We start from the raw sequence: 23,434 nt of genomic DNA on the forward strand, positions 1-23,434 counted from the left end.
AGTATAGGGCTCTGTGCTCCACTGGAGTCACCTGGGATTCTTTCTCCCTCTCCCTCTGCCCCTCCTCCCCCTCCTGCATGCAATAAATTAAAATAAATAAAATAAATAAATAAAATCTTCTAAAAAATGAAACTTTCACTTTAAGGGGATTTGCTGAACTGAGTGAAGTGAAACTTTTTTTTTTTTTTTTTTTAAGATTTATTTGTTTATTAGAGAGTGCGCCCGCTTGCATGCACATTTGGGGAAGGGGGAACAGAGGGAGAGGGAAAAAGAATCCCAAGTTGACTCCCTGTGGAGTGTGGAGCCCCACATGGGGCTTGATCTCACTACTCTGAGATCATGATCTATGCTGAAATCAAGAGTTGTTGCTTAACAGACTGAGCCACCGAGGCGCCCTAAAACGTTTTTCTTTGTGAAAAATTTGTGTTATTTTTTATTTTGGCTCCCTAAGGTCTGTCCAAGATGGGGAATACAATAGGAGACCCCTTTCTTAAAGCTAGGATTCCCAGGAAGGCTAATGCAAGTTAAAACCACTTTCAGTACTAACAGAAAATAAATTCTGGCAATACAGTGTTGGCAGAGAAGTGAAGCAAGAGGAACTTGCTCATCCATTGCTTTGGGGAGAGTAAATTAATATAACCACTTTGGCAAGCAGTTTGATATCACTGGCACAGTTGAACCTGCACATGTCCCTTATGATCCAACAATGTTGCTGTTAGTCATATACCCTGGAGAAACTCTTGAACATGTGTACCAGCAGCCACATGCAAGACTGTGGAGCACCTATGTAGACAAAGAGCTCAAATACCCACCTGTAGTAGAATGTTGGCTTATAAAAATACAAAATAGGATAAAGTAGTGAAGATTTGTGAACCTGATTCAGTCATTAATACAAGAACATATTTAAAGGAGGTTATAGAAATTACATAATTACATCATTATCTAAATTACAGACATTATATAAGATTTAAAACCAGGCAAAATGAGGTCTTAATTTTTTTTTTTACCCAGATACTAAAAACTTTTAAAAAATAAAGCAATGATTAATGCTATATTTGGGTTAGTGGTTAATTTGGTTTAGAGGAGAGAAGGGAATGTAATCAGGGGTTTCTGAGGTAACTTTACATTTATTTCTTGGCCTAGGCAGTTAATACATGAGTGTTTTCATGCACTTTTAAATCCATTTTGAGGGGCACCTGGGTGGCTCAGTTGTTAAGCGTCTGCCTTCGGCTCGGGTTGTGATCCTGGGGTCCTGGGATCGAGCCCCGCATTGGGCTCCCTGCTCAGCGGGAAGCCTGCTTGTCCCTCTCCTACTCCCCCTGCTTATGTTCCCTCTCTCACTGTCTCTCTGTCAAATAAATAAAAATAAAAATCTTTAAAATCCATTTTGAAATAATTTCAGACTTAGGGAAAAATTGCCATAAGAGCATAGAGAATTTCTGTAAGGCCTTCACACAGATTTTCTAAATTTTAACATTTTACCACATTTGCTATGTAATTGTTTCTGCATATAATACTGATGACTTTAAAAAAAATAATTTTTTTTAAATTTTTTTTTAATTTATTTTTTTTTAAAGATTTTATTTATTTATTTGAGACAGAATGAGAGACAGAGAGCATGAGAGGGAGGAGGGTCAGAGGGAGAAGCAGACTCCCTGCTGAGCAGGGAGCCCGATGCGGGACTCGATCCCGGGACTCTGGGATCATGACCTGGGCCGAAGGCAGTTGCTTAACCAACTGAGCCACCCAGGCGCCCAAAAAAAAAAAATTTTTTTTATTTAAATTCAATTTAGTTAACATATAGTGTATTACTAGTTTCAAGGGTAGAATTTAGTGATTCATTGGTTGCCTGTAACACCCAGTGCTCATTACATCAAGTACCCTCCTTAATACCCATCACTCAATCATCCCTTTCCCTCACCCACATCCCCTCCAGCAACCCTCAGTTTTTTACCTAGAGTTAAGAGTCTCTTATGGTTTGCCTCCCTCTGTTTTTATCTTATTTTATTTTTCCTTTCCTTCCCCTATGTTCATCTGTTTTGTTTCTTAAATTCCACATATGAGTGAAATCATATGGTATTTGTTTTTGACTGGCTTATTTCGCTTAGCATAATACCCTATAGTTCCATCCATGTCATTGCAAATGGCAAGATTTCATTCTTTTTGATGGCTGAGTAATATTCCACTGTATATATATACCACATCTTCTTTATCCATTCATCTGTAGATGGACATCTGGGCTCTTTCCACATTTTGGCTATTGTGGACATTGCTCCTATAAACATTGAGGTGTATGTGTCCCTTCGAATCACTGTTTTTGTACCCTTTGGATAAATACCTAGTAGTGCAGTTGCTGGGTCATAGGGTAGTTCTATTTTTAACTTTTTGAGGAACCTCCATACTGTTTTTAATACTGGAGACTTTTAACAATACTTTTAATTCATATTTAAAGTAACTCTTCCTGAAGAGTACGCTGAGAATACTTAAAACTGTAATAATTTATAATTAAATTTCTTTTGTAGCAGTTGCCCAGCCAACTAATGTGACATCAAATTCAAGAAATTGGACTGAATGTTGTAGTAATGTAAGTGACTCCCCTCTGAGACGTGTCAGCTGTTCGACATCTAAAGCACCAAAGAAGCAGAGAATACTTCCACATCAGATTAATCAGATCTATGAGGAATTGTTTCAAATACATCAGAAACTGCAGGTAAGAACTAAAAATTGAGAATTCAGATATATTTATGTTCTAAGCACTAAACATATATAAAATTTGAATACAGAGTATTTCATTTTAATTATTTTAGCTAAGCATGTCGAGATAAAGTCAAAAGGGAACAAATAAATTTATTACAATTATTGAAGGGAAAAATTTATAGCTGATGGAAAAAATAAATGGTATTTTTAGGTACAGGCATATTTCTTAGATTTCAGACTGTTTTGTGTTTTGTGTTTATTTCTATCCCATCCTTGCTTAAGAAATAAAAAAATCTGCTGGTAAAGTGTACTTTTTTTTTTTTTAGGTTTGTTTTTTTTAGTAATCTCTACGCCCAACGTGGGGCTGAAACTCACAACCCTGAGTCACATTCTCCTCCAAGTGAGCCAGCCAAGTGCCCTTAAAGTGTGCTTTTTGAAGTAGTGTTCCTGATTCATTGTTTTAAATACGTATATGTAAGACGTTCTCTTGTCAATTCTCACCAAAATTCGATTCAGAACATTGGTCTTTATCTTCTTTGGGATTTTTTTGTTTCTAAAGGATGTACTTCATGTATTTATCAAGTGTCCACTAGGTGAGAGTACAGAAGGGAGCAAAGGTATGTGTAATACCCAGTTCCAGACCAAAATTGTTCTAGTTGGAATTCTGCTATATTTGTATACAAGGAAATAAACGTTTTTAAAAAACCAGTATCTTAAAAAAACCTCCAATATCTCCATTTTGTCTGAATAATTCAGATTATAATTACCATAGCATTTCAGAAAAAGATTATTTTGGCCTAAAGTCACTGGAAAACAGTTCAGGAAGAGACATAACTTGGTACTTGACTGAGGTAAAATTTAAAGAGAAGAGGAGTGGAAGGGCATTCCAGGTGGCAAGAGTTGGGGGTGGGAGGTCTTTGGAAAGGAGTGATTTGTCAAACTGAACTTACCAGCCTGGGGAAAGAACACTCAGGCTGGCTACAACAGGTTTTTAAGCAAATGAGTGACAGAGTAATAGTGCATTGGGAAGATTTCTTTGCTAATACTTTATGAGATAAAAAAGAATAAGCAAAGTTGTAAAGATATATCATTTACTGCAAAGACAATAAAGACATATTTTTTTGAAAATGAAGTCCAGTGGATTAATCTTGTTTAATCTGTAGTCAAATCTAACTTAAAAAATTTTTTTTAGTCTTCTATTATGTTGGTCATCATTAAGTATATACATTTTGTCAAATTTTGCAATTTCATTCATTCAGCATATGTTTGAACACTTGTTAATAATGCCTTTGCATGCTTAGTGTTGAATATATAGAAGAAGATAAAATATATATGGTTCTTGCCACACATAGCTTATTAGAGTCAATTGTGAGTACTCATATAGTTACAATTTTATAAATTTAAGTGAATAATTCAGGTATAATATGAAACCTGATTAGGATAGATTGGTAAGGTTTTCTGAGAAAGTATCATTTAACTTATACCCTGGAGGAAGAGTAGGGGATTAGCCCTACTAGACTGTGTGATGGTCTAGTTAGAGAAGCCCCAGAAGCATGATGATATATTCATTCAAGGAAAATGTAGTAAGTAAATGAGGATTTTTAGAGCAGGGGAGTTGCTTAATCTAATATATGCCCCTTTTTTTTTTAAGATTTTATTTATTTATTTATTTATTTATTTATTTATTATTTGACAGAGAGAGAGAGACCGCAAGAGCAGGAACACAAGCAGAGGGGGAGTGGGAGAGGGAAAAGCAGGCTTCCCGTGGAGCAGGGAGCCTGATGTGGGGCTCGATCCCAGGACCCTGGGATCATGACCTGAGCCGAAGGCAGACTGAACCACCCAGTTTAATGACTGAGCCACCCAGGTGCCCCAATCTAATGTATGCTTAAATCAGTGGGTTGGAGGGGCATAGGTATGGAAGTTGGGAGACCGGGTAGGATATCCTACTGTAATAGTACAGGTGAGAGGTGATGGTAAGTTGGACTGGGGGGTGGCAGAGAAGTGGAATTGAATAGATTTGAGATTGCTTTTGGAGGTAAAATGGGCTAAACTTGGTGTGATGAGTTCGATGTGGTATAGGGAGAATAGGTGTCTAGGATAATTTCCACATTTCTGGTTTGTACAACTTGGAAGAATGAATATAGGGGAGAAAGATCAAGATTTTAGTTTGGAATGGATTAGGTTTGAGACTTTAATGGAGACCTCATGTAAGTAAATGTATCAGCTTGGCGTTTAGAACATACGTCTTGGATGGGCATCTAAATTGGGAGTCATTTACATATAGATATTTAAAGCTGTCACCAGTAGGTGAGATCTAGGGAGACGGCAGAGTGTGAAGAGATGTGGTATCCTCATGGTGTCTTGGGTTAGAATGAGGGCCTTAGGGATAAAGAGAAGTGGATGGATTCTAAACATTTTTAAAAGATGGATCCAGTAGGTCTTGGAGATTGTTTTGATGTGGGAGGTGTGCAGTAGGGTTTTAGTCAAAGATGAAATGCAGGTTTATTCTTTTGGCTGTTGGATAAATGATTCTACTTTTTGCTGAGATAGGGAACAAAACTGGAGGGAGAAGATTGTTTTTTTGAAATTTATACCTTTAATTTTTGTGTAGGAAATAATTCCTTTATCATGAATATTATCTTTTCATTTGCAGTATTTTTCTAGGTAACAGTGTTTTGGTTTTTAAAAGTTTATAAAATATATATGACATACAGAAAAACATAGGTAATATTATAATATCAACCCATTGCCCATATTTTTTTTTAATTTTTTTATTCTTATGTTAATCCCCTTACATTACAACATTAGTTTTAGATGAAGTGTTCCATGATTCATTGTTTGTGCACAACACCCAGTGCTCCATGCAGAATGTGCCCTCCTAAATACCCACCACCAGGCTAACCCATCCTCCCACCCCCCTCCCCTCTAGAACCCTGTTTGTTTTTCAGAGTCCATCGTCTCTCATGGTTCGTCTACCCCTCCGATTTCCCCCGCTTCATTCTTCCCCTCCTGCTACCTTCTTCTTCTTCTTCTTTTTTTTTTTCTTAACATATATTGCATTATTTGTTTCAGAGGTACAGATCTGAGATTCAACAGTCTTGCACAATTCACAGCGCTTACCAGAGCACATACACTCCCCAGTGTCTATCACCCAGTCCCCCCATCCCTCCCACCCCACCCCCCACTCCAACAACACTCAGTTTGTTTCCTGCGATTAAGAATTCCTCATATCAGTGAGATCATATGATACATGTCTTTCTCTGTTTGACTTATTTCACTCAACATAATACCCTCCAGTTCCATCCACGTCGTTGCAAATGGCAAGATCTCATTCCTTTTGATGGCTGCATAATATTCCATTGTATATATATATACCACATCTTCTTTATCCATTCATCTGTCGATGGACATCTTGGCTCTTTCCACAGTTTGGCTATTGTGGACATTGCTGCTATAAACATCGGGGTGCACGTACCCCTTCGGATCCCTACTTTTGTATCTTTGGGGTAAATACCCAGTAGTGCAATTGCTGGATCATATGGTAGCTCTATTTTCAACTTTTTGAGGAACCTCCATACAGTTTTCCAGAGTGGCTGCACCAGTTTGCATTCCCACCAACAGTGTAGGAGGGTTCCCCTTTCTCCGCATCCCCGCCAACATCTGTCGTTTCCTGACTTGTTAATTTTAGCCATTCTGACTGGTGTGAGGTGATATCTCATTGAGGTTTTGATTTGGATTTCCCTGATGCCGAGCGATATTGAGCACTTTTTCATGTGTCTGTTGGCCATTTGGATGTCTTCTTTGGAAAAATGTCTGTTCATGTCTTCTGCCCATTTCTTAATTGGATTCTTTGTTCTTTGGGTGTTGAGTTTGATGAGTTCTTTATAGATTTTGGATACTAGCCCTTTATCTGATATGTCATTTGCAAATATCTTCTCCCATTCTGTCGGTTGTCTTTTGGTTTTCTTAACTGTTTCCTTTGCTTTGCAAAAGCTTTTTATCTTGATGAAGTCCCAATAGTTCATTTTTGCCCTTGCTTCCCTTGCCTTTGGCGATGTTTCTAGGAAGAAGTTGCTTCGGCTGAGGTCAAAGAGGTTGTTGCCTGTGTTCTCCTTTAGGATTTTGATGGATCAACCCATTGCCCATATTGCATAATGCTAACATTTTATTAATAATTCTGTTTGATATTTTTAAAGGAAATAAATGTTTCGATTAGAGTTGAAACAGCCTTCCTCCATCCCATAACCTCTTCCTTTTCCCAAAGATTCAGCACTCTCTTGAAATTAGTGTGGATCCATTATGTCCTGTTTTAACACTTTTATATATTCATATATATGTATTGTTTTGAATGTTTTAAAATGTTACATAAGTAATGACATACTGTGAATTTCTTTTTGCAACTTCCTTGCTTCATTCTTTGTTATATTTTTGAGATTTATATGTTTGGAAAATGTAGTTCTAGTTCATTCATATTTACTGCCTCTAAATAAACCACTATTTTTTTCTTTCTTTTTTTTTTTAGGATTTTATTTATTTATTTGAGAGAGAGAGAGTGCATGACAGGGGTGGGAGGGCAGAGGGGGAGGGAGAAGCAGCCTCCCTCAGCAGGGAATCTGATACAGGGCTTGATCCCAGGACCCTGGGATCAAGACCTGAGCTGAAAGCAGACTCTTAACTGACTGAGCCACCCAGGCATCCCTATTTATTTATTTCTATATAAATATACAGGATGGAGTTTATATTTTACAAACAGCTCTGTTTAAGTGTCCTTAACCTGTAAGAAGTAGTGGTAGCAGGTTGCTACCAAATTATTGTCCCAAGTTACCGTGCCTATTTACGTTCCCATCAGCAACATCCTGGAGTTGTCTTTCCCCCATAATATGATAGCTATCTCACTGATGTTGTAGTTTGCATTTTTTGCCTTTGAGTGTTAAATCCATTAAGATGATTCTGAGTTTAGACAGTAATGATAAGACCATATTTTTAAGCGAACCAGGATAGTAATCTATAGGTGCATACCCAAGACTTTGAGCAAACAGACCAGTTTCTTTTATATCAAATTTGAATGTTGAAAGTATATGAGATGACAACCCTGTGTCCAGGAGTTAAGTTTCAATTCTCTGGAATTCTAGGGTTCTTTGTTAAACAATATAAGCATGATAGTAGAACTTTCTGGCTTTCATCATATGCTGAGATAAGAGAATTCCAGCAAGTTTTTGTTAACAGTTGACCAGTGGTGGGGAATCTGTTAATGATTGCATTAGAATTCATTTCTTTCAAGGCTGTGTATATCTGCCTCAGGAACTGCTGGCACTGAGATGGGTGAAGGCAGGTGTCTTGTTCCTTTTTCAGAGTAGAGGCTTGGTCCCATACAAAAAGCTTCCACATTCAGAAATGATGGTCAGAAGAAAGGTCTACTGAATCTTTTCTTTTTTTTTAGGTTTTTATTTTAATTCCAGCTAGTTAACATAGTGTTATATTAGTTTCAGGTGTACAATATAGTGATTCAACACTTCCATACATCTTGAGCCATCTCCAAAAAAGGGAAAATGTGATGTATCTTCACAGTGGCCTGCTGAGCACTGAAGGAGATAGTGAACCTGCATGATATAGTTCCAGAACTAGGAAGTGCAAGATCAAGGCTCTGGCAGATTCATTGTCTATTGGAAGCCCACCTTCTGGTTCATAGACAGCCATCTTTTTGCTGTGTCATCAATGTTGGAAGGGCCTCTTTTTAATTTTTTTAAAGTGTACAGTTATTTTTAGAATATTTGAAGAGTTATGCTACCATCATCACAACCAATTTTAGAGTATTTTCATTATCCCAGTAAGAAACCCCCTACTTATTAGATATCTCTCCTCATTAACCTCCCACCCCACCTATCTCCCCTCAGCCCTAGGCAACTATCAGTCTATTTTCTGGCTATAGATTAGCTTATTCTGGACTTTTCATATAAATGGAATCATACGTAGTGTGTGTGAAGTGTCTGGCTTCTCTCACTTAGCATGATATTTTCAAGGTTCATCCATGTTGCAGCATGTATCAGAATTTTATTCCTTTTTATAACTGAATAATCCATTATATAGATATACCACATTTTCCTTTTTTTCCATCAGTTGATGGACATGTGGGTTTCTACTTTTTGGCTATTATGACTAATGCTGCTATGAACACTCATGTTTAGGTTTTGTTTGGATATATACTTTCATTTCTTTTTGGCGTATATGAAGGAGTGGAATTGCTGGGTCATATGGTAGTTCTTTGTTTAACTTTGAGGAATTTTTAAGACCATTTTCCAATATGACTGCACCATTTTACATTCTCACCAATAACGTACGAGGGTTCCAGTTCCTTCATGTCATTGACAACATTTGTTGTCTGTCTTTTTGATTCTTGCCATCCTAGTGGGTGTGAAGTGACACCTCATTGTGGTTTTGACTTGCATGTCCCTGATGGCTAGTTGAATTCAGTTTGGACATGTTTATTTTGTGCTAGCTGAAAGCATACAGGTGAGGATATTCAGTAGGAAGTTTGGACTTGAGTTTGGAGCTTAGGAGAAAGAGCTGAGCAATTGTAGGTTGGGATCAGTTAGCATATACATAGTAATTTAGCCATTGAGTGGAGGGAAGTAAGCAGAGAGAATGAGAAGATGTGAAGGGAAGTGACTTAAGCCCAAATCCTGAGGAACATTAGTAGTTAAATGACAGTAAAGGAAGCAGAGCCCGCAAAGGATGTTGAGAAAATGTGGCCAGAGAGTGAGGTGGAAAACCAAGAGAATGTGGTGTCTTGGAATCCAAAGAAAGATTATTTTAAATTGGAAGAAAGGGCCTATCGTATAAAATGCTGTTGAGAGACTCAATAAAATTAGGACTGAAAGTGACCTTCAGATGTAGTAGGGGGATGCTGGCGGAGGCCCGATTGAAGTAAATTGAGGAGTGATTGGGAAATAAAGAGGGCTCAGCAGGTGTAGACAAAGTGTTAAAGAATTTTGTGAAAGGAAGGCACTTAGTGGGTGTGGTCAAGAGCAACTCCATTTCAGATGAGATTGGAGATTTTAAAAATATTAGAGGGATTTCAGCACAGCAGTGTCCAAAGAAGGCAGAAGGCAATGAGATCCTGAGTCTGCCTTTGTAATGGGGGGGAAGGAGAGACCTGTGTGTTTTGAGGGCAGGAGGTTGGTGTTTCCTTCTGCTGTCTTCTATTTTTCCTGTGAAGTTAGAGACCAAGGCTGTCTGCACAGAATCATGTAGGAGGTGAGGTGTTCAAAATAAAGAATGGAGAAGGGTTGAAATATAGGCACTGTGGAGAGTAGGAGACAGAGAACGAACCATGAAAATAAAAAACACTTTCTGGACTGCATTGAGAATCTGGTAGAGGTTCCCTGAATTTACAATAGTACAACTTTTTCTGGTGTGTTTTCTCCATTGGTATCGAGCAGTGTGGCATTGGGGTTAGTGCTAATAATGCAGGGCTGGGGTCTTTTAGCCCAAGTGAAGGACAGGGAGGGGAGGGGGTGGAGAGTATAGGGAAAAGAACAGACGGTGAAGTTGAAGTGGAGCATGGAATTGAAGCTGGATAGGGGATTATTGCACATAGTACAGATGCATTTTGGACCCCAAATTCTCTAGAGTCTTCATAGTGGAATCTCACTATGGTGTCACGTCATTTTGTAACAAGATAGAATTTCTGTGCAAGCTTACTTGCTGTGGTAGTCTAGCTGTTACTGTAATCCAGATTTTACTTATACACATGTAGTCCTAAATACCATTTGATTAAGCTAAAACCTCAGTAAATAAAATGTAATTTGTAGAATTTGTGAATGTATTTTCTAAAAACACTTGAATCTGACATTTTAATACAGTGTGAAACTGCAGCACAACAGGAGTTTGCTGAAGAACTTCAAAAGCGGGAATGTTTTTTAGTTGAAAGAGAACAACTACTTTTCAGACATGAAACTGCTTTGAGTAAAATTAAAGGTGTCGAAGAAGAAGTTCTTACAAGATTTCAGATTATAAAGGAGGTAACTATATAGCTTTTGATTTCAGAGTAATGTGATTTCTGTTTTTCTTAATTTAGATTCACTAGTTATTAGCATTTTGCCACATTTGCTTAATTTCTTCTCTACTCCCCCTCCCCCCACATAGTTTTACCTGGACCATTTGAAACTAACTTGCAAAAATCATGACTCAGCACCCCTAGATACTTCTTTAGTATTATCAGTGCTTAATTTTAGGACTTTGTGTCTCCTAAGCATAAGGATATTTGCCACATCGTTATCATATTAGGAAATTAATGCTAATTGAATAATTTAACTTAATATACTGTCTGCATTCACTTTCCCAACTGGGTCTTAAGATTTTTTTTTTTAAGATTTTATTTATTTGAGAGAAAGAAAGTGTGCGTGCCAAGTGTGAGCGGGAGAGGGAGAGGCAGAGACTCTCAAGCTGACTCCCTGCTGAGCATGGGGCCTGCCATAGCGATTGAGGTGAAACTGAGAGTCAGATTCTTAACCGACTGAGACACCCAGGTGCCCCATTGTCCTGAAATCTTTTATTGCTTGTTTTATTTTCTGATCAAGTAACTAGATAGAATTCATGCATTATACTTGATATTTGTATCTTTTTATCTAGTGCAGTCAGCCATTTTTTGTGAGACTTTTCTTTGAAGATTCCAGGCCAGCAGTTTTATGGAGTATGTCATATTCTGGATTTGCTTGATTGTTTCCTAAGGATTTTTTCAGGTTGAATATTTTTATCAAGGACATTATCTAGGTGGTAGGGTGTACTTTGTTTCATATCAACAGATACATTACTATATGTGTAACTTACATAGAGTAAATTTCATCCTGTTTTGAAAAATGCATATAGTCTTATAATCACCACCATAATCCCAATAAAGAATAATTTTAGCACCCCAAAAATTACCTTATACTCCTTTGTAGTTATCCCTCCCTGCCCCTAGTACCCCCACACCCTGCTAGTAACCACTGACCTATTTTATATTTTAATTTTTTATTATTATAAAAAAATAATATAATTAATTATTATAATTAATAAAAGAATTAAAGAATTCTTTTAAATTCTTAAAAAGAATTTAATTGGATTCTTTATTTTGTTGTTGAGTTGTATGAGTTCTTTATATATTTTGAATATTAACTAGTATCCAAATATATTTTGGATATATCATTTGCAAATATTTTCTCCTATTCAGTAGGCTGCTTTTTTGCTTTATTGATGGTTTCCTTCACTGTGCAAAAACTTTTTAGTTTGATATAGATCGAATTGTGGTTTTTTTTCTCCAATTGTTTGCCATTTTTCCTTTGCCATTTTTATCTTTCCATTTGCATTCATTTGTATTTACCTCAGGGAACATAACGTAAAAATTCAGCATCTGGGTCATGTAAGGATTGGCATGTCTCTAGAGTCACATTTTTCTGGTTCTTTATATATTTTTTTAACTGGAAATTTGTACCTTTTGACCACCTTCACCCGTTTTGCCCACCACCGCCCACCTCCCTCCCATGGTGGCAGCCACACCAGTTCTTTCTTTTATGAGTCTCTGTTTTGTTTGTTCATTTGTTTTGTTTTTAGATTTCATGTAAAAGTGAAATCAGCAGTGATTGTCTTTCTCTGAGTTATTTCACTTAGCATAATACCCTCAATGTTCCTTCATGTTGTCACAAATGGCAGAATTTCATTCTCTTTTACATCTGAGTAATATTTCACTGTGTATTTGTACCACATCTTTATCCATTTATCTATCAGTGAACACCTAGGTTTCCTCCATATCTTGGGTGTTGTAAATAATGCTACAGTGAACATAGGTGTGCATATATCTTTTGGAATTCGTGTTTTCGTTTTCTTTAGGTAAATGCCCAGAAGTGGAGTTGCAGGATCATATGGTAGTTCTATTTTTAATTTTTTGAGAAACCTCCATGTGTTTCCCAGAGTGACTGCACCGATTTATATTCCCACCAACAGTGCATGAGGTTTCCCTTTCTCCACATCCTTGCCAACACTTGTTATTTCTTGTGTTTTTGATACAAGCCATTATGACTGTTGTAAGGTGATATCTCGTGGTTTTGATTTGCATTTCCCTGATGATTAGTGAAGTTGAGCAATTTTTCATGTACCTTTTGGCCATCAGTATATCTTCCTTGGAAAAATATCTGTTCAGGTCCACTTCCCTTTTTTTTTTTTTTTTTTTTGCTCTAGAAGCATTTTATTATAGACAAATGAGTTATAGCATTTTAAGGTGTACATTTGAATTTTAAACTAGTTTAAGAATATTACTGTGTAAAGTAGAAGCTAAAACACTGGAGTAGTAACGTTGATAAATAACTCTGTGTTTACCATAAATGGTCTGCACACACTCTGCAATGAACAGAACTGGGTCTGGTGGGTCCATCGATGCAGCCTGATGTTTCAAATCAATGGAGACACTTCATGGTTATCTTCAAAGTTGGGATCTTCCTCACTTGCTGAAATTTTGGGTTCAGATTGAACTCTTCGGGGCCTGTGTTTTTTCTCTTGAACTATGTTAGCCACATCAGGGAAGGAATGCTTGCTAGGATCTACTTCTAGTTTCTCAATTTGCTTGCTTCTTTGGTTTGTGTGCTCTCTGCTGCTGTCCAAGGTACTTTCCCCAGGCTTTTTTTTTTTTTCTTCCCATTTTTTAATTGGATTCTTTATTTTGTTGTTGAGTTGTAGGAGTTCTTTATATATTTTGAGTATTAACTAGTATCCAAATATATTTTGGATATATCATTTGCAAATATTTTCTCCTATTCAGTAGGCTGCTTTTTTGCTTTATTGATGGTTTCCTTCACTGTGCAAAAACTTTTTAGTTTGATGTAGATCAAATTGTGGTTTTTTTTCTCCAATTGTTTATTTTTGTTTTTGTTGTCCTTGCCTGAAGAGACAGTCCAAAAATATATTTCTAAGACTGATGTCCAGGAGTTTATTACCATTGTTTTATTTTAGGAGTTTTATGGTTTCAGGTCTTAGATTTAGGTCTTTAATTCATTCTGAGTTTATTTTTGTATATAGTATGAGAAAGTGGTCCAGTTTCTTTAGTATGTAGCTGTTCAGTTTTTTCAGCACCATTTATTAAAGAGACTGTCTTTTCCCCATTGTATAATGTTTCCCCCTTTGTAGTAGATGACTTTACCATATAAGCATGAGTTTATTTCTGGGCTCTCTGTTCTGTTCTGTTCTGTTGATCTCCACGTTAGTTTTTGTGCCAGCACTATACTCTTTTGATAACTATAGCTTTGTGGTTAAGTTGGAAATCTGGGAGTATGATACCTCCAGGTTTGTTCTTCTTTCTCAAGGTTGCTTTGGCTATTTGGGGTCTTTTGTGGTTCAAACAAATTTTAGTATTCTTTGTTCTAATTAAGTGAAAAATGCTGTTGGCATTTTTGGTAAGGATTGCATTGAATCTGTAGATTACTTCAGGTAGTATGGAAATTTTACCAGTATTATTTGTTCTCTAATCCATGAGCATGGTATATCTTCCCATTTATTTGTGACGTCTTCAATTTCTTTCATTAATGCCTTATAGTTTTCAGAATACAGGTGTTTCACCTCTGTGGTTAAATTACTTCCTAGGTATTTTTATTGGTTTTAATGCAATTGTAAATGAGATTGTTTTCTTAATTTCTCTTTCTGCTACTTTGGTATTAGTATAGAAACAACTGATTTCTGTATATTAATTTTGTATTCTGCAACTTTACTGAATTCACATATTAGTTCTAATAGTTTTTGGTGAATTCTTTAGGGTTGACTATACATAATATGTTGTCATTTGCAAATAGTGACAAGTTTTACTTCTTCCTTCCCAACTTGGATGCCTTTTCTTTTTCCTCTCTAATTGCTTTGGTTAGGTCTTCCAATGCTATGTTGAATAAAAGTGGTGAAAGTAGGCATTCTAGTCTTGTTTCTAATCTTAGAATAAAAGCTTTTAGCATTTCACCATTGAGTATGATGTTAGCTGTAGCTTTCTCATATATGGCCTTTATTATGTTGAAGTATGTGCCCTCTATACTCACTTTGTTAATAGTTTTAATCATGAATGGATGTTGCCTTTTGACAAATGTTTTTTCTGCATCTGTTGAGATGGTCATATGATTTTTATCCTTCATTTTGTTAATGTGCCATATCACATTGATTTGCGAATATTGAACCATTCTTGCATCCCTGGAATATATCAGGGTCATGCTGGCCTCACCTCACAGAATGAATTTGTCCTTCCTCTTTGTTTTTTTTTTTAAAGATTTTATTTATTTGAGAGAGAAAGAATGAGACAGAGAGAGCATGAGAGGGGGGAGTGTCAGTGGAAGAAGCAGACTCCCCGCTGAGCAGGGAGCCCGATGTGGGACTTGATCCCAGGACTCCAGGATCATGCCCTGAGCCAAAGGCAGTCGCTTAACCAACTGAGCCACCCAGGTGCCCCATTTGTCCTTCCTCTTAAATAATTTTGTAATAGTTGGGAGAAAGATAGGTATGAACTCTTCTTTGAATGTTTGATAGAATTCACCTGTGAAGACATCTGTTTGTTGGGCATTTTTTGATTACTAATTCAATTTCATTTCTAGTAATTGATCTGTTCAGATTTTCTATTTCTTCCTGATTCAATCTTGGAAGAGTGTATGTTTCTAGGAATTTATCCATTTCTTCTAGGTCATACAAGTTTTTAGCATATAATTTTTAATAATAGTCTCTTATGAGTCTTTGTATTTCTGTTGTGTCAGTTGAAACTTCTCTTTAATTTCGGACTTTATTTTTTTGAGTCCTCTCTTTTTTTCTTGGTGTACCTGGCTGTAGGTTTTTGTTCTTTTTAAATAACCTCATAATTTTGTTCATTTTTTCTATTCTAATTCTATTTTCTACCGGTTTTTAAAGTCTGTTTCATTTGTTTCTGCTCTGATATTTATTTGTTCTTTCGTTCTGTGACCTTGGGCTTTGTTTGTTGTTCTTTTTCTAGTTCCTTTAGGTGTGAGGTTAGATTGTTTGAGATTTTTCTTGTTTCTTGAGGTCGGCCTGTAATACTGTAAATCTCCCTCTTAAAACTTCTTTTGCTGTGTCCCAAAGATTTTGGAATGATGTGTTTCCATATTCGTTTGTCTCAGGTATTTTTTGATTTCCTCTGTTTCTTTGTTGATCCACTGGTTATTTAGTAATATGTTGTTAAGCCTCCATGTGTTTGTGTTTTTTCCATTTTTCTTGTAATTGATCTCTAGTTTCATGCCACTGTGGTTAGAAAAGTATGTTTCCATGTGCACTTGAAAAGAATGTGTATTCTGCTGTTTTTGGATAGAGTGCTCTGTATGTATCTGTTAAGTCCATCTGATCTAATGTGTTGTTCAGAATCAAGTTTTCTTTCTGACGTTCTGTCTCGATCTATCCATTGATGTAAGTGGGGCGACAAAGTCCCCAGCTGTTATTATATTTCCATCAATTTCCCTTAATGTCTTTAGGTACTCCTATGTTGGGGGAATAGGTATTTATAATTGTTATTTCCTCGAGTTGGATTGATCCCTTTATCACTATGTAGTGCCCTTTTTTGTCTGTTACTGTCTTTATTTTTTTTTTATTTTTTTATTTTTTTTTTAATGTTTTATTTATTTATTCATGAAAGTCAGAGAGTGAGAGAGAGGCAGAGGCAGAGGGAGAAGCAGGCTCCCCGCCCAGCAGGGAGCCCGATGGGGACTCGATCCCAGGACCCTGGGATCATGACCTGAGCCGAAGGCAGACGCTTAACCATCTGAGCCACCCAGGCGCCCCTGTTACTGTCTTTATTTTAAAGTCTATTTTGTCTGATGTATTACTACCCCAGCTTTTTTTTTTTCATTTCCATTCATATGGAATATCTTTTTACATCTCTTCACTTTGTACGTGTCTTTAGGTCTGATGTTAGTCTCTTGACTGGGTTTTATTTTTTAATCCATTCACTCACCTTGTCTTTTTGTTGGAGCATTGAGTTCATTTACAGGTATGTACTTACTGCAGTTTTGTTGTTTTCTGTTTGTTTTTATAGTGTTTCTCTCTACCTTTATTCTCTTGTTCTCTTCCTTTGTAGTTGGATAGCTTTCCTTAGCGTTATATTTGGCTTCCTTTCTCTTTATTTTTTGTATATCTGTTACAGGTTTTTGGTTGGTAGTTAACATGAGGTTCAAATATAACACCCTATGTATATAGCACTCTATTTTAAATTGATAGTCACTTAGATTTGAACACATTCTAAAAGCAATACATTTTACTCCCTCCTATCCACATTTTATGTATTTGACATTTTAATTTTGTGTATCCTTTAACTAAATATTGTAACTATAGTTGATTTTAATACTTTTGTTTTTTACCTTCATACTAGCTTTATAACTGATACACTACCTTTATTATATGTTTACTTTTTCCAGTGAAATGTTTTAATAATTTTTTTTTACTTCTAGTTAGGGCTCCTTTATTTCCATTTAAGGAAATTCCTTTAACATTTCTTGTGGGGTTTGTTTAGTGGTGATGAACTCCTTTAACTTTTGTTTGTTTTGGAAACCCTATCTCTTCTTCAGTTCTGAGTAATAGTGTTATAATAATCTTAGTAATAACCTTGTGGGGTAGGGTATTCTTGTTTACAACCATGAAGGTTTTTTTAATTTAAGCACTTTGAATATGTCATGCCACCCCCTTCCAGCCTGTGAAAAATCAACTGATAGTCTTATAAGTGTTCCCTTTCTTATTTATTTATTTAAGAGAGAATGTGCACGCACATGCTTTGGGGGACGAGCACAGGGAGAGGAAGAGAGAATCTCAAGCAGACTCCCTGCTGAGTCCGGAGCCCAACATGGGGCTTGATCCCATGACCCTGAATTCATGACCTGGGCTGAAATCAAGAGTTGGACGCCGAACCGACTGAGCCACTTAGGTGCCCCTAAGTGTTCCCTTTCATGTAACTAGTTGCTTTTTTCTTGCTTCTTTTAAGATTATCTTTTTAACTTTAATTTTTGATATTTTAATTATTATGATTCTTCCTATGGACCTCTTTGGGTTCATCTTGTTTGGGGCTCTCTGTACTTCCTGGACCTGGATGTCTGTTTCCTTCTCCAGGTTAGAGTAGTTTTTAACGGTTCTTCAAATAATTTTTCTACCTATTTCTTTCTCTCTTCTCCTTATGTACTCTTATAATGCAGTTGTTAGTATACCTGATGTTGTTCTAGAGGTCCCTTAATCTATTTTCATGTTCTTTGCTGTTTAATTTGGATGATTTCCACTACCCTGTCTTCCAGATTGCTGATCTCTGTTCTTCTGCATCCTCTAATCTGTTGATTATCTTTAGTGTATTTTTTAGTTCAGTTATTATATTCTTCATCCTTTATTGGTTCTTTTTTTATATTTTCTGTCTCTGTTGAGGTTCTCACTGAATTCATCCATTTTTCTCCCCAAAGTAGAATAACTTTATGACCATTACTTTGAATTCTTTATCAGGTCGATTGTTTATCTCTGTTTCATTTAGTTCTTTTCCTGAGATTTTTTTTCTCGTTCTTTTGTTCATAACATATTCCTCTGTCTTCTCATTTTGTCTGACTCTCTGTTTTTGTGTATTAGGTAAAACAGTTACGTCTCCTTGCATTGAAAGTATGGGCCTTCAGTAGAAGGTGATACGTGGGGCCCAGAAGTACAATCCCCTGGTCACCAAAACCAGGTACTCCAGGGCTGTCCCCTGTGTGTGTCCTCCACTTGTGATTGGGGTACAATTCCTGCTGGTACAGTTGAGAACGGGACTGTGCCCTGGGCCAGCATCTGGCTAATAGTGCCTGGCCATGACTACTGCAGGTGCATTGGTGGTTGGGGCTGGTCAGCATGCTGGCTGAGAGTCCCTCCTATGACTGCTGCCTGTGGGGTGACTTATGATGCTGGCTCCCCCTCCCTGGGACAAAAGTTCCTTTGAACGGTTGCCCATCCTGACTAAGGATGCCCACTAGGTGTGTCAGGGTGGGTGCTGCTGAGATTGCCTGCCAGGTGTAGTGGGTCAGGAGAGTTGCCTGCTTGGTTAGGTGGGAAGGGTGGGGTGGATCTGCAGGGGAACGCCAGAGTGAGGTGAGCAGTGCTAGCAAGGTAGAGGGAGAGTGTTAAAACTGGCACCCACTGGCATTGGAACAGCTAGGCTGAAGGAGGGCCCCAAAATGGCATCCCATGGCTTTTTCTCCTAGAGAAATTTCCTGTAGATCCCTGCTTCTCTGGCACACATGCTAAAATTAGTAGATATCCCTTATATATGGTGCAGGCACTTTTCACACTGCTGCCTGTATGGTGGGTCTTGAAGTGAGTGAGATTGTGTACAGACCCTTTCAGTGTGGAGTTTTGGTTTCTTAGTAGCTTGCAGCTCTCCAGGAATTAAGTCATATGGATTTTTCAATGCTCCTGGATTTATGCCCTGCTGATTTTCAAAGCCAGATGTTATGGGGACTTCTCTTCCTAGTGCAGATCCCCAGGGCAAGGGTGGGAGTATGCCTCATATGGGGCTTGAACCCCAACACTCCTTAGGACCTCCATATCTGTGCTATCCCTCCTGCTTGTGGGTTGCTGTGCCAGGGTTTGTTTCCTGACCAGATTGTATTTCTGCCTCTCCCATCCTTCTTGATGTCCCTGTTTCTTTGTATCTTTACCTGTGGAGAGCTGTTCTGCTAGCCTTCAGGTTATTCTCAGAGGGGGTTTTCTCTATTAGTTGCAGCCTTGGTGTGTTCACAGGAAGAGGTGAGCTCAGGATCTTCCTACTCCATTTTCCCTACTCCATCCTAATTAGGTATAGGCCAAAATTCTTTCTCACCTCAGTTCAGTTTTCAGAGCTTTTATGATGTTGCTTCATAGATGTCTTGTGCATGTGCCACTTAGGTTAGTCTGATACTCAGGCAGTGTGACATGAATCTTAGTTCAGTTCTCAAGACCTGTATTATGGTGCTCTGTGTCTTTCCCATGCTCACAGAATTTGGGGGTTAGTCTGAGACTTGGGTAGTATTTTTAAACTGAGCTCTGATCTCTCCATGTTTGCTCTGCTGCTTTTGTGGTTAGGTGGCTTAGGGTTTAGCCAGATTTCTATGAGTTTATGTACACCAGAATGAAAACATGTTCTTTCTGAGTCTATTCTCTCTTCTCTGAGATACTCCCCACATTCCTTGGCTCACAATGGCCGTTTTCCTGGCTTCCCTGGGTGGAAAGGTGGAGTTTCTCTCAGAGTTTTAGCAGCCTATACTTCAGCTGCACTTCAGTAGCCAGAGGCCTGTGTTGGGGCAAGACTACTAGAGAAAAGAAAAAACAAAAACCCTGGAAACTTCGCCCTCTTGAGGGTTGCTTCTCCACATTTTCACTCCTTTTTACAACTCCCTGCTTCTGTTTACTTTTTACAGTCCTTAGGGTAGTCACTTTTTGTGTTTTGTCTAAATTTTTAGTTGTAATCAGTAACAGAACTAGAGTGTAGTGGGCTTATTTTGCCATTCTGGAAATGGAACTCATATCCTATATTTTTAGTATCTTTGGATTTGGAAAAATTTGGAGAAAGAGAATATTAACCTAATGTTTGAAATAACCGTATTTGTGACTATATACTAAGTTACTTAAAGAATCATTTAATGTAATAATAAAATTACATGAAGTAATGTTTTCACATGATTGGATTTTTAGAAAGGGCAGAAAAAGAAATGCTTGGATTCTCAAGAGGTTTTCCTCCTTGATTTATTCTTGAATTTTTTTCTCTTGAGATTTGTCTGTTATTCTTACTAAGTGTAAAGATAACAGCCTTATTTTAATGGTACCTATATGATTACTTGGAAGAAAGAAATTAATTCAGTTTCTTGATTTCCTATAGAAACTTGTTTGTCTTAATACATTATAAATTGAGAATAAAATGTGAAATAAACTATACATATTTATACTTTAAATCAAAATGTGTTATCTCATTTAAATGTAATTAGAGAGTTAAATGATTTGAATTATTTATAAAACTGATTAAGGAGAGTCAAATAGTTTGAGACTCAGAAATTTAATTATGTTTTTAAATTTTTTGAGATGTAAACAATTTTAGCTACTTAATGAGAACAAGAAATTCGTTCTCTCTATGACTGTTTCTTTTCAAGGGTAACTTAAATCTTAAATTTTAATTTAATTTATAAAGCTGTGAATAACTAACTAGTCTCTTGAAGAAGATCAGAAACCCTTCATTGTTTTATCATTCCTTGGTATGAAAGAAATTATTTCAGTGCATTCAGTGGATCTTTTTGAGCACCTGCAGAAAATAGTTTTTTAATAGGAACTTAACAAATGCTTTTAATGCTTAGTTATTATGTTGGTTGATGATACAGTTTTTATAAACTATTTGCAGTATTAGTCATGTATGCTTAAATGTACTGATTAAAGTCCTGATTCAAGGATGGAATCCTTACCTAATTTTTAGATCAGATTTTTTTTTTCCTTCTAGCAACACGATGCAGAAGTTGAGCATTTAACTGAAGTTCTTAAGGAAAGAAATAAAGAAAGCAAGAGGCTAAGGTCCTCTTTCGATGCATTGAAAGAATTGAATGATAACTTAAAAAAGCAGGTAAGACCTATTTTAATAAATACTAGATTATAAGATTTTTAAAACCTATCATCTTTATTTAACAAATTATATATCAAAGTCTTAGAATATATTCTAGCTAGAGAAAATTTTGATTAACTTTATTTCCTATAATACTTCCAAATATAAAAATGGTATTCTTAAGCTTTTGATTTCTCATCATCTGTTTTAGCATCCAGCTGAGAAGATGTTTTTGCAGTTTAGAGTTTTTAAAATATAAGAGCAATTACTAGATTTAAATGAGCAAAAAAAAAAAACAACAACATGATAGTGTGGAGATTTTTACGCATTGGTTTTAGCTAATACTTCTTTTAACTGCTGTTTTACACCACTGCTTATTTAACATTCGTTTATTTTCTGGACATCTATTATATGCTAGGCACTGTACTAGCGTAAATACAGAGTGCTATCATACAGAGGGCTATCATATTGTACAGTGATTACATAAGTGATGTAATCTAGGTTACTGCTTAATAATACTGAAGTTGTAAAGCAAATATTTTGAAGTTGTGTATCTTTTTTTTTTTTTTTTTAACTTTTGCCAGTTTTTGACTGAAAGATGAGAAAGAATAGTTCAAGAAAGACAGGAGAATGATTATGTTTGTATTTGTGGAAGGAGAAGTAGATGAGCAGAAATTGGGGTAAACCCAGTCACTTCAAAAATGAAAGCTTTGGGCTGGAAGACTTCATGGATTCTAAAATGTAACTAAGCTCAGACTCTCAGAGATAATATGCATCCTGGAATTCTTTAGGTAGCTATATGTTTTCAGTTTCTGTTTTTGATGTTCTGTAGTCACTGCTTGTTACAACCTTTCTCATTGGCAGTGACAACTAGCTACAACATTTCTCGTTTGATCTAAGTTCTTTGGCTTCCCTGAATTCATTTATGGCCTCCCACAGTAGGAGTATGGATGGCCTTCACTTACTGTTGTCTGGAAGCCTGCTTTATCCCTGGAGAGATTACTTTTTCCCATCACACTCTCAATCTAGTGTGCTCTCGCTCTCTCTTTTTTTAAGATTTTATTTATTTATTTGAGACAGAGAGTGAGCAAGAGAGGAGAGAGCACAAGCCAGGAGAGGGACAGAGGGAGAGGGAGGAGCAGACTCCCCACTGAGCAGGGAGCCCGATGTGGAACTTGATCCCAGGACCCTGGGATCATGACCTGAGCTGAAGGCAGCTGCTTAACCAACTGAGCCACCAGACGCCCCCTCTCTCTTTTTAATTGAAGTACAGTTGGTTGACACAAAACATTATATTAGTTTCAGATGTACAATAATGATTTGACAATGTTATATGGTATACTGTGCTCAGCACAAGTGTAGGTACTATCTGTCACCATACAACTCTAGCACTCTTTTTTTTTTTTTTTTTAAGATTTTATTTGACAGAGAGAGACACAGCGAGAGAAGGAACACAAGCAGGGAGAGTAGGAGAGGGAGAAGCAGGCCTCCTGCCAAGCGGGGAGCCCGATGTGGGGCTCGATCCCAGGAACCCAGGATCACAACCTAAGCCAAAGACAGAGGCTTAATGACTGAGCCACCCAGGCGCCCCATAGCACTCTTTTTTTGAGAAGGGTTTCTTTAACTGCTAGCCAAAGAACATTGTTGCCCGTACCTATCTCTTAAGGTTATATATTTCTTAATAATTTTGTATGTGTTTGTATGGGTGTGTGGTGAGTGGGGTGGATATGTGAATTATTAAGTGATTGATCTATTGATAATTGGATTTTTGATCTAGTGTGACCAAACTGAAAGAGCTTGGGAGAAATCCTTTGGTACCAGCTGGGAGAATGCTTTTTTATGGTTACTCTAAACTTTAGTGTAGATGAGGAGTCAGCAATATTTTTCTTTAAGGATGAAATAGTAAATATTTTGGGCTCTGTGAGCCATGCAGTCTGTCATGACTCAACTCTGACATAATGCAAAAGTAGCTACAGGCAATAAGTAAGTGAATGAGCATGGCTGTATTCTAATAAGATGTTATTTATAACAGTAAACAGTGTTCAGATTTGGTCCATGGGCTATAGTTGGCCAACTTTTGGCATGATGAATGATGTATATATACAGTTGACCCTTAAACACCATGGGTTTGAACTGTGTTCCACTTATATGAAGATTTTTTTTTTGATA

At 37.0% G+C, this 23,434-nt stretch overlaps 1 protein-coding gene across 11 annotated transcripts in view; it reads left to right on the forward strand.

Moving 5' to 3' along the window:
- Positions 1-23,434, forward strand: part of CCDC138 (coiled-coil domain containing 138) — a 135,368-nt gene that overhangs the window by 7,239 nt on the left and 104,695 nt on the right. For 7 of the 11 annotated variants that reach the window (XM_035001916.1, XM_035001913.1, XM_035001910.1 and 4 more), the window contains 3 exons: positions 2,523-2,710; positions 10,563-10,721; positions 21,167-21,286. In XM_035001916.1, coding sequence (XP_034857807.1) covers positions 2,523-2,710; positions 10,563-10,721; positions 21,167-21,286 — 467 coding nt within the window. Of the gene's footprint in view, positions 1-2,522; positions 2,711-10,562; positions 10,722-17,610; positions 17,645-21,166; positions 21,287-23,434 lie in introns of those variants that run through there. The other 4 variants (XM_035001911.1, XM_035001920.1, XM_035001915.1 and 1 more) reach the window with 3 other exon arrangements.

Source organism: Mirounga leonina, unplaced genomic scaffold (genome assembly GCF_011800145.1).
Source record: "Mirounga leonina isolate KUSES-001 unplaced genomic scaffold, KU_Mleo_1.0 Mir_125, whole genome shotgun sequence".
NCBI classification, from domain to species: domain Eukaryota; kingdom Metazoa; phylum Chordata; class Mammalia; order Carnivora; family Phocidae; genus Mirounga; species Mirounga leonina.